The following is a 16504-nucleotide window of genomic DNA, read 5'->3' as shown; positions in this document are numbered from 1 at the left end:
TGTATCTGTTCCTTCTTGCTAGGGCTAGCACAGTCTGAGAAAGACTTTGCAGAGCTATGTGAAGAAGTGGAAAAGGCTCATAAAAATATTAAAAATAAAATAATAAATGAAGGTTTTTGACTCTGACTTAACAGAGCTATTGACTAAAAATACAAAGAGAAAATGGGAACAGTAGAATGAGTAAGTTTACAGTAAAACCTTGAAGTGGCCAACAGCACTCATTTTAAATTATTTAATCTGCAGCATTTTTTTTGCCTTACCTACTGATGTTTCAAATGCAACACTATTTAAAGAAAAAAAAAATCAATATTTTTTCTTGTTTTCAAGCCTTGTAAAACCCATAAATGCAACTCTTTGTTAGAATACTGCCTTCCACATTGAGGCAAATTCTAAAGATTCTTTGTCAGGGCTGAAACAAAATTCTTATTGTCAACAGGATACATTATTTTTAGCAATTCCTGTGTCCATATTTCTTTTCAGGAATACATTCTAATAACCAAAAGTTCCTGAATTATTAACTAACCTCTCTGACATTCTTAGTCTTCTAAAACAAGAAATACCTTCAATTTCACAGCATACCTTGGTATCCTTTAAAAAAAAAGATAACTTTTCACCAAGATTAAAAACAATACCAGAAAATAAAATACATATTTGAAGTTTTGTAGGCAATTACAATAAGCCACCCATTTTATTATCCCTTTACCAAAAATGAATTTAAGGTAAAGTTTTCTGGGATCAAATCCAGGAGGTAATCCAATCTCATTAGCAGAAATGCATTTATACTTATGTTAGGTCTGAATTTGTCTTTAATGAAAATTGCATTGACAAATACTGCCTAAGTTTAGCTGAATAAAAACTTAATAGTGATCTATCAATTACATGGGGACTAGTCCCTGCATTTGCAATGAAGTATTTTCTGATGCTATGGTCTTCTTCCATAGGAAACTAGATGCAGGTGAACAAATGCACTGGAAATAAAAGAGGAACCCTGGTACAAAAAGAGTGTGCAGCAGTGTCCCACCTGACCACAGAGACACTTTAATTCCCCAGTGATTTAAGTCCTATAGAAGCCAAATGACCAACAAGAATCCAATCAAGAAGAGTTGCTCCAATTTCTGCAAAACTATAGTTTGACATGCAAACCGCTTAACCCACAGGGGCAACCAAGAGCAGCACACTATTAACCTTGCCACGCTGCCAGCACAGCCAGGCCGAGCGGCTCAGCCCTGTCAAGTGGCCGCCAGCAGCTCATCAGCTCGCTCAGGACGGGCATGTCCCAGCTCAGCCTCTCCTGCCCAGCCAAGGGACGCCTGAGGCAGGACAGCAGCCAGGCGGCCAAGGCCGGCGTGCTCAGGTGATTTCCTCTCCTTCCTCCCTCCAGCCGCCAGCCACTTTCTACAGCAATGACAACCTACAGGCTCATGCTCCTCAAAGTGAAGTTGGATAACGTCTCCAGCTGAGGACAGTTTGGGATCTCAGTTGAAATTTTTTTTTTCTAGACAAGAACTTCAGGAGGGGAATTTTGCACAGCAAAGAAAAAATACCCACAAATCAACAACCGCTGCGACTGCATTCAATAAACAACTTTGAATATACTTCTGAAAGCACAAGACAGCTTTTAAAATTGTTGAAGTTCACAAATACCAAGCACTGACAGAAAAAGTACATTTTAGCTTATTGTAAAAACAAGCTTTCGATGTACTTGAGAGAAAAGCTTTAGAACAAATCAGAAATAATGATAAAAATCAGAACCATTTTTTCCAGTAGCAAATTCAGCAAAAAATCCAGCAGCCTTGAATACATGTATCTGAAAGACTTCTTTGGTTCAAAAAAATAAATCATTATCCTGTTGTCATTAGTCACACAAATAAAAAAACCTAATTTGAATGAGACCAAAGTAAATATTTGATACACACTCATAAACTTATTACTGTTAGTGCTGAATAATAACTGCTCAAAACAAAGACCTTATAAAGATGTTTGTTTTCTACAGCAGTTAGTCTCTTCAGTGTTTCATCTGAATTCACCACTCGCTCCAAAGCGCTTTAAGTATTGTCACTGCTCCTGAAGCACACTCTAACTGCAGTAGCAATTTGGCTGCCTCAACAACCTGATGTGATCACTGATGTGACCAGTTGCAGTTTAAATGCTGTGAAGAAAAATTTAGATGAATCTAATACTAAAATCTGAAAATGTATTACTGCCTTTTCCTTAAGAAATATTTATTGTAGGACAATAAATACAATTGTTAACCGTGTTCAAACTCGTTTAAAATTAATAATAATTTATAAATACTTTAATGTTCAAAATGAACATATGATTTTTTAATTTGTTCTTTACTCCTTCACTTACATTTTCTTTCCTTCCATTATAAAATTTATCAACAGTCTTTATATATTTGTACAATCACTTAAATACGTTTAAAATATTAAATAGAATGATATTCAAATAATTGTGTGTTATCTTGACACAAAGTATATCAGCTTCGAAAATTTTACAAGGCACTGCCAGAAGACGACAGAACCGATTTATTTCAAATCACTCAGTATCAGTCTTCATAAAGCAGCATATGGTCTTATCATGGCAGGTAAAATATTTTACCTTCTATAATAACGCAGAGCAGCTAATTTATCTACACGCTGTATAATCAGATAAACAATTTCAGCTGCACTATGAAAACCTGTAGGCAAGGGAGAAATTTATCCCCCACCACTTTATTGATTTTTCCACATATACATTCATATGATTGTTAACAATAGAGGCAATTCTTTCTTCCACCTCCTTCTTCAATTACCTTAAAGTAAAGCCCTTCTTTTCAGTAGTGAAAATATTTGCAGTTTCTACAGCTGCAGGACAAAGAACTCAGATTTTCATAGAGTTGCTCAGGGGAAAAAGAAGGAGGAACAAAAAAAAAAAGCTCTGCAAGATTCAATTGCAAGTAAAGCAGAGTGAATGACAACTTTCAAAGCTACCACAATCATTTACTAATGTGCTGCTATAGCAAATAAGTCTAATTTTTTTTGACAGCACCAAATTAGATTTATTGCAGAAACTGCTGCATAAATAGCATATGGCTATGTTATACTACCTATTTCAAATCCCTGTAATATTTCCTCCCCTCCCTGCTCAAAATGGGTAATTGAGCCAAGCTATAAACCTTCTGCAGACAAGATACATACAAGTTCAAAAAACAGATGCAGGACACGTAGTTTTTTTTTGTTAAAATTGTCTAAAAAGTATCACGTATCCTGATCAAACAAAACAAGGTAGCAGTAGGTAAGATCTCCCTTATTACACTTCAGGATTTTATTTCCCCTTTCCTGGACAAAATTTTGTTTTCATTTCCCTTTCAAGCTGACAGTCATCAACACAGGGCATGACCCCGTAATCCTCTCACACATGACTACCTCTGACTTGCACAAGAAATCCTATTGATCTTTACTTCTTACGTGAGTCAAATTATTCATGTGACTCGGGATCAGAAGGCTCGGACCTCCATTCATTCCTCTCAAGCTCTCATTTCTGAGTAGGGAAGTGCCTCTTTCGAGCAAAAATAAAACATGAGAGAGCTGGTTCCATTCATTGGAGGGGCCCAGCCCTGTGGGAAGGTGCCGACCTACAGCTCTCCCGCCTTTCAACGGGAGCAAACTTTCCTTATCGCTTTCCCGGATCGGTCCCCGGACCCACGTGCTTTCGCGTTTCTGTCACTCGCCACATTCTCCGTTCGCTATACCGCTACATACGGTAAAACACGAGACCACGTAAGCTTATCAGAGGGCAGGGCCGAGAGCAAAGAGAGTTTTTGAGGGCGGAGGGGGAGCGGTGCCGCCCGCGGGCCGCTCTCGACGCCGCGGAGGCCGCGGAGCCGGCCGGGCCCGGGCCCGTCCCCGCCCGCCTCACAACTTTGCGCGGCCGCGGCGCCGCAAAGACCTTGGAAGGTCTCGCGTGCGGCCGGCGGGCACACCACTGCACACATCGCGCACGGCTGCGGCTACCCCGCCGCTCGCCTGGCGGTGGTCAGTCCTCCCAGCTGCCCTATCCGTTACTGTCTGATTAGCTCTGCGAAGGAGCCCCTCCCCGGCCAGCTTTGCCCGCCATCTGTTCCACACGCGATGGCTGCCGCCCAGCAGCCTCGCGCTGCCCTCCTACCTGGCACCCGGCTCCCGGCCTTACCCCAAAGTGCTAACACAGGTTCTCGCTGCTGGCAGAGTCAGGATTTCATTACTACTACTTTGACAAGTGCAGGGTTGTTTGTAATTTCTCTTTTATCCTGATTTTGATTGTACAACCACCTCCCACTGATTCAGTTTGCTTCAGTTTTGTTGCTCACAGATTTTACTCTCCACATTAATCTCCCTCTGGCATGTTACTGCATCTGTTCCCTTTTTTATTATTAATTTTCAAATTCCCACCATTTTTGACAAAAAAGAGGTAATCTACACTCTGCTTCTGCCCATTTCATTTTCTTTAATTTGGAGATAAGTATGAAATCGTGCCAAAGAAGTTAATTCTCCGTTAACAGTTTATTTTCTGGCATCCTGATGCCTTTGTATATGAAAACCAGATAGAAATAAATGTTGACTGAATCACAACAACATAGTCGCAACCGTCCCTAAATTTAATGAAAAGTAAACATACGAAGCAGAATCTAAAAAGTTTATTAGTTATCAGAGTTGTTTCATGTTATCACTCATCCCTGCATTTTAAAATAATGCTTTTGGATATGATGAGCAGGCTATAAAAAAATTAAAAATCAATCGCTGGTTACACCTCATTTCTGCTTCCTCCCCACACACTCCCAATTCTAGTGTTATTGGTCCTTTCATCAGTCAGTCTGAGAAGATTAAGTATATCTCAGTTTTTAATATGACTAACAACATTTCTCCAAAACTCCTTCACAGCATAGACGATGGACTCTAAGGCACTAAAATTGTTGGAAAAGGCATGGTATGAAGTATGTTGCTAATAGATACTACTAGAAAAAAAACAAACAATAAATACTAAGTATTGTGCAACTGCCTCAAAGGCTGTTTGTAACCACCAGGAAGTTTACATTTTATCATTTATTAGTATAGCTTAAATAGGGAAAACAATGACTGACGCAGGCTGCAAATTCTAACAAGGAACACTGGTGATGACATACAGCTCATCACCAGAGCTTTAGAGATTAAATAATGCCACATTAACCTGGAAGGATATGTGCTCTATTTATTGTACATGTAATAGAAATTAGCCTTAATGGAGTCACTGAAACTAGCAAGAAACACCAATGTACAGCAGGATGACTATAGCACTGCTAAAACCCAATTGGCATGTTGTTAGAGATGCTGCTTTCTAGAGATCATATAATTGTCAAAAAGTGGGAAGAAATATCACCTAATAGGGGAAAAACAATAATCAAGAAAAACAACCCTCACTGACTCACTATAATATAAGCTGTAGTCCTTCAAGACAGTGACACAGGGACCGGGCAGCTTGGTGGCTCACCTGAACGTGAAAGCACGTGTTCATTTAGTAATCTTTCCCCTACCTACAAGCTGGCCTTAGAGTTCTTAGAGTGTTTCATTTGAGCAAACAAGAATAATAGAATTTAAACTAAGCTAAATCTGCTTCTATTCTAGTCAATTATATTTCCTATCAAATTTCAGATGATGTTTCAGTCAAAAATATCTTGAGCCATCTATGTATCTATCTATCTTCATACCTGAGAAAATGCATGATGACATAATAAAATTTCAATTTTGAAATTTGATGATTCCCTCACTTCTTAGGATTTATTTAACTTATTTGGCATATGTGAACAGGAACTACATCTGACTGAAACGGAAACAAATAATACCTCCAGATCTGGTTTGAAAGAAAAAGAGGAAAGTTTTTTAATGATGATTCTGTTACACAAGAATAGGGAAATTTTTTTTTACATTAGATGGCACACTAAGATCCCGACAAGTTGTTAACATTTTGCATCTTTCACATCGTCTTTTCCATGAGCATATTGACATGATTTTTAATGACTATTTTCTCATTAACTAAAGAACAACAGACCTGTATGTTTTCTACTCCCTGAAGAAGGGCTTCAGGTAAGCTTAATTAGCAACACCTAACCTTGCCAAAGTAAGAGCAATTTAACATTGACTTAAGAACTAATGTCGTAAGATTCTCCTACTACTATAACCTCAAAGCTGAAACTGGGGCAAAACAAACCTCCAAGAAAACTTTAAACAATCATGGTCAGTCTCATAGCATGGTGACATCTGCAAAGTTACATGACTGACAAGCAAAACTACACAGTACAAGTTCTGTATTTCCCCAGTCTTTTGAAGACATACAAATTAGAATTACTAACTAGATTCAATAGCAGAAAGTGCATGTTAATAGCAAGTATTTCTAAGCAACATATTGCTCCAGGAAGAAAGGTGACAGGAAAAGGCAATTTTAAACTCTGTGGCAATGGTTTAGAATAGCTAATTGTAACCTTTTTTTCTTCATTTTTAACAAGTACATTTTGTTAAGTTAGAAGCTGTTTAGCTGGTAATCAATCAACAGTGTCTGAAAACTAGGATACAGCGAAGAAGTGGGACTCCTGGAGAAGAGTGCTGTTCTGCAGAGTACTTTCTTTTCTCATGACACAGACTGCATGTTTTCTCTCATTTATTCCTCTCATATACATTTATCTCATTTTTGTACATTAAAATCCAAAGTTCTTTTATTCATTTTATAATCCCATTTATTTACAATATCCAAACGTAGAATCAGGGGATTAGTGAAGTGTTTCTCCTTAGTAATGCAGTAAGTCATAAAAAACAAATAATTCTTTCTGTACCTCTTCAGCTACCTCTAATTTCTGCCAGAACAGCACAGACAGGTCATGCAAGGCAACAGAAAGACTATCCACAACAGTGTAACAGCAGTACAGGCCTCCCTCAACTCCAGCGTTGTGAGAAGACTTGGAGTGAACCAGCTGGTCCTCTTCTGAAAAGAAGAGAATCAGCAAGATGAGGCCAAGGCCAGAATACCCAAGAGATGTACTAAATCAGTGCAATTTCTGCAGCAACCTCCCACAGGCAGGACTCTAGAGCTTAAAATCTGTTTTCCTTGGCAAGCGCCACAGTGAATGAGTCTACAACCCCCAGAGGATTGCTATTACCCCTACCCTTCAAGTATTTTCACTGACACAGTTGCCATTTGAGGTGAAGGGAATAATTAAAAGAAGGCAAACCATAAGTGAATATAATTTACATGCAACGACTATGGATGTACAATCCAAGAAAAACATACTGAGTTCAAAATGCAAAACTAATGCCACTAGAGACATGTAACTTTTATACCTTCACTAGCACAGAAAACCTGTTCTGCCAGGAGGTGAGGTGAGCTGAGAGGAAGAAAGTACAGGCTAAGGACAAGTGTCATTTCAGTAGGGGATGCTTTCTTCTGTCAGGCAGGGAAAACAGGAGACACTATAAGAACATTGCAAATCCTGCCCTACAAATTTAAGTTCAAAGGGAAAACGGGTAAAAGATCAGGAGCGGTGAATCGCTCATCTCTTTTTCCTCATTCTTCTTCAAGCAACATCACCTAACGTATTCCTGGAAAGCAGACAGACAGTCCAAGTGTACAGAGAATACAAAAATCTACAAAGTGTTATAGAATTTGGGGAATGTCAAGAAAAAAATAATTTGAACCTATTTCCCATGTCTCAATATAATCTATGCCCATATACATTTTTCCAATAAATACATGTCAGCATAGAAAACATTTCAGTTCTTGTAAGGAGATGCCAAACATGAATGCACAGTAATACAAAAAAAAAAAAAAAACCAACTCAAAAAAAAAAAAAAAAAGAACAAATACCCAACCAACCAATCAAAACCCCAAACCCACTAAAAAAATCTCCAAACAACTAAGAAAACCCCAAGGAGATCAGGACTTTGCACAAGTGTCTGCACTAGGTCAAAGGAGTCATGGCAGTTCAGCATGTCTCAAAAAGCAGGCATCTGTGAAATTGTATGAGAAGAGGGCCAGTACAGAGCATTACTTGCCCAAAATACTGTTCCCTGTCTCTAATGATTTGCATCTCAGAAACTTTCCGAGTTAGAGACTACACATCAAAAAGCTACCTGAATCATCCATATATTAGCTTTAATTACTTTGCTATGTAAAAGCAGGCAATAGTTCTTATTTTTACATTTTGAGTATTTTCACACACACAAAAAAAAAGAAAAATTATAAATTTGCTAGTCAGATTTCCTCTAAGATATCCAGAGCTTTATTGCATATAATCAGCCTTTGCTAAAAGGAGAGTGGTAAAGCCATTTGGTTAACTATCACAACAAATCATTATTAATAAAGTTCTGCTAAATCCAAACTTTAGATATCTTAACAACTCACCCAAAACTTTTTTCAAGTTCATTAACCTCTAGCATATTTTTTTCTCTAAATACAGGCTGTTAGAGTGGTACTTTCTTCCATCTGTTAAACAACCGTGCTCTGAATTACACAGAAATTTAGCTGAATAAAAAAATGATTCATTGAATTTAATAGTTTAGACAAGGCTCTATTTTATTTCCATTTACTCAATGGCAGAATTCTCACAAAGCCCAAAAAGTACAAGACTTGGATAAACACACAGACTTCTGTTAAGTGATAAAAATCTGAGCTTTTTTTTTCCCCCATGAAAAATTTAAACTAACTTAACTTTTTCTCTTAAGTACTGAGTGAAAGCTGCCAGATTTGTTTATGGATGTTCATTCTTGGGGGGAGCAGGGCAATGGAACAAAAAACGCACACATACAACCAAAAGCTTGCAAACAGTTGGACAATAGCATTTTCCAAGGTAAAATGAAAAAAGTTCTGCAGTTACCCAAACTCAAGTTGCAATGAATAATTGGCATGTCAATCTTCTGGAGTTTTCTAGAAATATGCAATGAATAGTGCAGCAAAAGACATTGGGATCTATACCCAAGGAGAGAATATGCTCAAGGGAGGTCTCTCATCACATAATGCATTGTACTGCATCTTCACTGAGCAAGAGACTGAAACACACTCCTCACCTACTTGAGCTTACCTCATACAGAAAAAATTATATATGTATATGCATATATTATATGTATTATATATTATGTATTGTATATATGTATATACATATTCCTGGTCATTTTGCTGAAGAAATTTCAGGTTATTAATCTGAAAACTCCTATGCTCAAAGGTGCTGCTCTACACTACAGTGTCAACATTTCAAATGTATTTGTCCTACTAAGCACAGCAACAGAAAATAAAAGGTAGCCTCCCTTGCTCTTCTTCCTGCCTAAAACCATGCCAGAGCTGAAGACTGCTTCTTCTACACACTACTAATTCACTTTTTTAAATTACTGTTCATAACTCACTTTGTAGTTCATAACTCACTTATTCAATTCTCCACTTCTAACACGACTGAGGGCTGCCTGTGTAGTCGAAGACTGCAAGTATCTACAACAACTGTGGGGAAGCCTGTGGCAAAAAATTAGCAGAATGAAATTGGTACTACAGCATGTAATAGGATAAGGGGTACCTGGTGAGGTGCAGTTGGTGCTCAGATTTACTCAGCAGTTCTGTCAGTTTTAGGCACTCCTCTCTGGCTCCTGTCACATCCTGCTGGGCTTGTTCCAAACGCTGTTTGTTTCCATCCAGCTCTAATCCCAGTTTTTCTATTTTCTTAGAAAATTATAGAACCAAATAAATAGGTAGAGATAAATTTTAGGACAAAAAAAAAGTGATCAAAGCACCTGAAAATAATGCACACTCCTGGTTTTGAACAAAAGTAGTAATTTGATATAAACTACAAAACAAGCAAATTAAAATATTTGAAATTACATTCTTGTGAATAGCCAAAATGTGTTTAATATTTAAATACTCTAATATACAATCAATGTTATTGTGTTCATGTGGTTTAAGAGTTACAGGCATTCAAGTATTTTCCATTTTTCTCATGTGAAGGCTCCATATTTGTGGCCTAAATTCACTGTGCTAGAGACAGAAAGGCAGTGGAACAGTGGCCATCTTCAGAAGCTGCTTGACATAGGATAGCTCTCATGATAATGATTTTTTTTTTAATGCCTATTACAAATCCAGTGACCAGGGGCCATTTAGCTTTGTCACCTAATACTACGCAGGAGAATAAAGGTAATTTTGTGATTTTACCATTTTACCAATACAAAAGAAGTATTTGTGACTTCTATCTGAACCCTAAACATACCAGCTTCTGTTAATCCTATTATTCTATTAATATCATTAGTCTTTATATGTCAACATAATAACTAAAGTTGATGAGTCTATTAACTTATTTTACAAATAACCACAGTCAAGTTTGCATGACCAGCATCTTCAGTTCCAGTGACACATACTAGACTTATATTATCCCAACCACATTGTCAGAAATTTAAATATTTTTCATAGAAATTCTCAGAAACAAATATTTTTCTTCAAGTCCATATAAGCATACAAGTACCTGTAGGAATATATCTGTAAAATAATACTATATTTTGTCCTAAGGATGCTTTTAAGAAGACCAGTAGAATACAGAATAAGCTGACAATGTAGTTTTATCACATAGTAACTGTTCTGCACTAACTCCCTACATATTTATTTGTCATTGGGGCTGGGGGAAACTTGCACATTTTTCAGTCAACTAAACTCTGAAAGGTCATTTGTAGTACAGAATAAAATTGTTCATATAAGGAGTTAGTGCTGAATAGTGATTATACTTTAAACTCATACCATAGCTTCCTCGTGTAAACAAGACACAGTATCTTCTTCAATTAATAAAACTATTCATTCAAATATCCTACAAGAACAAATGAATATAACCCCATCCCAATACAAACATTTGAAGCACTTCCATATAACAATATTGTCTCTTTTCCTCCCATAAAAGTGTTAACCTAAACTACTTATAGTAAGTTGTGATGTCAGACAAATGCCATCACTTCATCCAGAAAAACGACACCATTTCAATACTGTTGGAGTTTTAAAAAATTTGCCATTTACTTAATTGTACAATTTTTTTCCCCCCAAAGAGCACTCAATAAAGGTTCATGAAGGAAATTTTGATTAGAATTTAAATGTCACCTTGCTTTATCACATGCACCTCCTACCAAATTATATTGGGAATTCCAAGCTCAAATGCAAAGATAGTTTTACTATCTACAAAATCGTTAATACTCTTCCCTTCTAAAGAATATAACAACCTATTACACTGACAGAATATTTTAAAACCAGGTGCTCAAAGATATTCGGTTACAAATGCTTTACATTTTCACTTTTCAGACTTTTGTGTATTTTAAATAGAAGTCTCAGTGGCTTCTCTATTCTTCTTAACAGTAGAAGTTCATAAGTGTTATTTCTCCATTCATAGTCAATAGGGACATGAACTTGTCACTGTCTTCATAAGTTAGATATCGAAGTTCTGCAACATTCCTAAAATCTGCTTTAAAAGTACCTCCATTCAGCACACCTTTCAACAAACCCAAACCACAAATTAGTCCAAAAACATCAGCTAAGTACTTTAAAAATACCACAACCACAGCTGAGAATATAAATACACTCTAGATCGCTCCTTCAGGGAAAAGTTTCAAGGAACAGATGGGCTTTACACCATTGCCTCGAGTTAAACAGGCTCAGTCAGGTTTTGACACAGACCCACAGAAGGAAGCAAATTCCAAGTGCAAGAACCTCTGGTGAAAATGTTTCGTTTCCATCAGCCAGATGTTGAACCTTCAGGGCTGAACCCAAGAACACATGCATAGATTTTAGTTGTCATGAAAGTGCAGGGGGAAATTCTCAGATAGGGAAGTGTCACTTCATGACAGGATCTTTAAACATTTACAGGTGTCTTATAATTTCTATTAGAAGCATCAAGAAAACAAGAATATGGCTTGAAGAACAATTTTACTTGTACTACTTTCATTGGTAATTCCAAAATCCACAAAATCAGATCCTTTACACTCATGCACATTGCATGTGTGTAAGTATATACAGACATATATAAACATCTTAAAATACCAGTGTTTGGAGGTGCTTGCAGCATGACTTATAGTCTAAAATTCTGGTAATGACCACGGCAGAAACAGCAGACAACCTCGTGAGAAAGGGATGGCAGAAAAATGCCACTAAATAAAACTTGTTAACAGCAACTCAGAAACAGCCAATCCAGGCACATTTAGGCTTATCAACTAAACTATTCTTTTTGAAACACCAAAAAATATTCATTCAAAATAATTTAGTAGGAGCCACACACCACACCACATTTACAGGCTGAAAACAGAGCATACTCTCAACACTAAGGGATACTTCAGTTTAAAAACTCAGGTAATAGCTTGAAACATGAACCCTCAGAATCTGAGACATGTTAATATAATTTAAAAAAACCTCTTCTCTCTCCTGTTAACAATAATAGTCTCACAAATACACTCTGTCCTGAATTCTGAAATATGTCTAGTCCATCATTAGGTCATCACAATGTAATTGGGATTTAATCTACAGAAAAATTACAGAAGCAATGAATATTCTTCACTGGTCCTGCAGGAACTTAGCAGCAGCATTTTTCCCAACTTTTACTCAGAGTAATTTTTGTATTACTTCAGTTACCATTTCTTCTATCAGGAAGCTGTAAGTAGTTCTGTAGCTGCTATCCAGACCACAGTGTAATTGTAGGGAAAGAAACAGAAACAAACCAACTAAAGCATTTTGCTGACAGCTCTGTTTCTCATGCAGTGTTAATTTGATCCCTCAGTGCCTATCACCTGTGATGCAGCTTTTTACCACATGATCAGAAAGTTATTTCTTCAAGGTACTTAACTTTTCAATGTATGTGAGAGACAAGAGATGGAGCACAGAACTGCAAAAAGACAGATGACAATCTTGCATTGAAGAAAATCTGAAACAGATTTTCAGTATAACAAGGAACAGAATTATCATAATGTATACGTACAACAAGACTACATTAAGGTTAGAACAGGCAACTTCTGGTGCTTAACTCTGCAACTTTAATGTTCTTATTACTTCTGCACATAATTTCAAAAGTACTATTTAATATGTCTTCTTCTGCAGTTGCCCAAACTCCCAGGAATATCAACAGGCACTTTGCCATGGAAAGATGGCAGGCTAAACCTCAGTAAGAGAAACGCCATTATTAGTAAGGTGAAACACACTAACACCATCCTGCATCCATATTCAGCTCAGTTACACGAAAGAAATTTTACTTAAACAAAAATGAAGCATGGGTGAAGTACCACAACAATAAAATTTTATTCTAAATCAATTATTCTTTTTTCAGTATTACCACCAACTGCCTTTTATATTTTAAGTTTTCCACTTTCGAGCACATAGGACCCATTTGTATCTTTTCTTGAAGCACCTAAGTGGTTCACTTCTCATTCATTAGTTTGTGTGCATTTAAAAATTATCTTCACATTTTTACAATGCATTTCTAGGGGAACACAATAGAGATGCTCATCAGTGACATAAATGCAAGTTGCTGGAAAACATAAGAGATGATTTCTCAAACACTGAATCAATCCTCAAATATCTTTTTCATAACCTGACATTATCTTCACCTAACAATACTTATGCATGATGCAAAAATGTGCTTTTTAATTAACTAGACATCTCTATCGCTGTAAAATCTGATTAAATAAAATAATTTCATTCAAAACAAGTCAAATTAAAGATTAAAATAATTATTTCTTTTCATACAATTGCTGATTCTATTGTATGCAAAAATTACAACTTTAAATTTCAAACTAGCAGATGTTTTCCACAGAATTTTACATAAAAGCAAACTGACAGAAAAGACAAATACTTTTCTTTAACAAATGAGAATGATTAAGTGGTGATAAAAAAACTTGCACTCTGAAGAAACTGCAAAAACCTCCCCAACTTTAGAAGACTTTTAACAAAATGAAAAATTAACTAAAACCAAATTAATTCCTTAGTGATTTATGACATTCACTCTTGTCCCAGTATGTTCACATATCAGGTAAAAAAATACACAGGATAACCTAGAAAGGAAATTCTGAACTGACTATATCATTGCCCAAATTCTGCAGTAAAATAATTCTGGAGAGTAAAATATTAACGTGAATTTACACTACATTTTTTTTTGTTTCGTACTTCATTTGCCACCCTTACTAAAAGACTGAAGGGGCATAAAATAAAACCAAAAATAGGAGAAAAAATATAGAGTAATAAAAAATGAAAGATAATCACTGTGGTGGTTTTGAATGTACGTCCCCAAAAAGCAATCAAACATCTATAAAAACATACACACTTCAAATGAAGAGACTTTTACAGGCCATGAAGCTTAGCCTCATTTACTAAAGTAGCCTTCAAAGCAGAGGGACCAGTGATAATGCTCAGGACCAAGTCTTCCAAAGAGGTGTCCCCAGTATGGCCTCACACATACATTCAAATACTTTGTGTACCATTGACAGGAAATTTTTGCACTCTTTCACACTGATCTCAATCCATAATCTCAAACCTAATAATATACTAATTCATCAGGGACAGAACAAACTGGATTTGCTTTTTTCTTTTTTTATTTATTAAAAAAACCCAACTCAACAAGACAAGACCCGTTTTGTAGAAAGATTTCAAGTGTTTTACTTGGATTACTATCAGGCCATATGCAGCAGGGGTCATTTGCAGTCATTTCTATCCTAATCCTGATATCAATCAAGCAACTCTAGGTTCAGAGTGGTCTCTAAACCTCAGACCTCCCAGGCATGGCCATCTGACATAGCATATTGCACCTGAAGAACTATCCAACTTTGTAAAGAGAGTTAGGGCCATCACAAGGTTAACCCCCACCACATCCCAACAAAGGCCTTCTCCCTTTTGCACTCTATTTGAATTACTGCTGCTTCCCATTAAAATCTGAACAAAATACAAAGCACTCATGAAAGCTACATGTGGTTTCAAAGGGGAAACCTCCATTCTGGAAGTAGATTTATTATAAACTGTGAGTATATACAAATATGTACACAGGGCTTAAAGGAGTTCAGAGAGACCACCTCTTTCTAAAAGGCTAATTCACAAAAACACACAGGACTACTGCAAATTCTACAAATCATTTAGCCTAAAAAGAGGAATCTGAAAACCCTTCCTGACAGCAAAGGCAAGTAACCTGAGCAGAAACACAAGAAGTAGCCCCAAGAAACACACATGGTTCCTGTGGAAAGTTTTTTTCTGTATGATTGGCTCACAAATCAATTGATCTGTAAAGACCAGAGGGACAAGAAAGATATAGCCTAGATAGTGAAGCAGGCTGTGATTTCTTAGATGGCTGTTATCCTAATCTGATCTGGTGGGACTGTTGAATTCCTCAAAGCCAAGTAGATTTGTGACCCCACTTGTACTGCAAAGTGTGACAGTACCTGGCAGTACCACATAGCTTGTGTGCTCCACTGAAAGGCAGAGCCTCAAGACAAGAGCCATCACCTAAGCAAAGGCCATCAGCCTCAAATTCTCTGCTTCCAAATTGATGGAGAAATAGCAGAGACCGATCCCTGCAGCTTCCTAGGGAGAGCAGGGGTGCTGGAAGAACTTTATGGGAATAGCATGGAGGGTGGATGTTTTTAGAGGAGCACACTATAAATCTCACTAAAGCAAACTTGTTACCTGCAGTTGTTAGCTGGGGAAAGAAAAAAATTATGTTGCAAAGTATAGATTTATGAGTACATACATGCAAATTTTAAATTAAGAAATAATCTTTAAGGTCTGTTCTCGTGCAAGCTCTTGAAGAGCAACGTGGTCCCTGTGGATAAATACCCTGGGAAACAACAAGAGTGAATGGCTGAAACATATTATACAAGGATTTTACCTCATCATTTCCATGAAAATATTTGCTTTTAATTTGCCAAAATATGTGACCTGCAATACTATTTCAGGAACAAAACTTCCAATCCCATAGACATTACTGTAGTCACATTTTAACATAGATTATTGCTGTACTACAGATTAGCTCTGCAGCCACCAGCAGAGATAAGAAAGTGATTTTGTTCACAGTGGAACAAGATGATTTTTTTTGTTAATGAATTGCACAGGTGGGAGATAGGGGACAATGAGGCAGTGCAAAATATATGGTTTATTTGCTGATAAAAATTTCAGAAAAGGAAGGACGCATGTAGAAAGAAGGAAGGGGAAGATTACACCTACTTCATTATTGAAAAACAGGAGAGAACAAAACCTGTTCCTTTTATCCTTTCAAACACTATTTAATACTACTGATGTGAGATTGGTTCTTACTTCCTGGACAGTATGAAGGAATAGCTGAAAAGAAAACCCATGCAATAACAACTGACAAGTGATAGGGACTTTTACACTCTTTTTCTTCTGATTGTTGACACAATGACTATTGATAAAAGAACCATTTTTTTCTAGTCAGAGAAGAAGAAAAAAAACCAACAGAAACGAAGTATTTATTTAAGTATGTAAACTCACTATATCAAGATATGTGCAATTCTTTTCCTAC

At 36.8% G+C, this 16504-nt stretch overlaps 1 protein-coding gene across 3 annotated transcripts in view; it reads right to left on the bottom strand.

The window, feature by feature from the left end:
• SDCCAG8 (SHH signaling and ciliogenesis regulator SDCCAG8) overlaps positions 1 to 16504 on the bottom strand; it is a 105047-nt gene that overhangs the window by 57529 nt on the left and 31014 nt on the right. For all 3 annotated transcript variants that reach the window (XR_015802269.1, XM_014878063.2, XM_088161332.1), the window contains exon 13: positions 9548 to 9690. Coding sequence is in view for 2 of the 3 variants with exons in the window: in XM_014878063.2 (XP_014733549.2) it covers positions 9548 to 9690 (143 nt within the window). In the remaining variant the exon portion in view is untranslated. The remainder of the gene's footprint in view (positions 1 to 9547; positions 9691 to 16504) is intronic.

This window comes from Sturnus vulgaris, chromosome 3 (genome assembly GCF_052056855.1).
Source record: "Sturnus vulgaris isolate bStuVul1 chromosome 3, bStuVul1.hap1, whole genome shotgun sequence".
Taxonomy (NCBI): domain Eukaryota; kingdom Metazoa; phylum Chordata; class Aves; order Passeriformes; family Sturnidae; genus Sturnus; species Sturnus vulgaris.
Note: the sequence above shows the minus strand (reverse complement) of the source record. Positions and strands in the feature narration are given on the sequence as shown.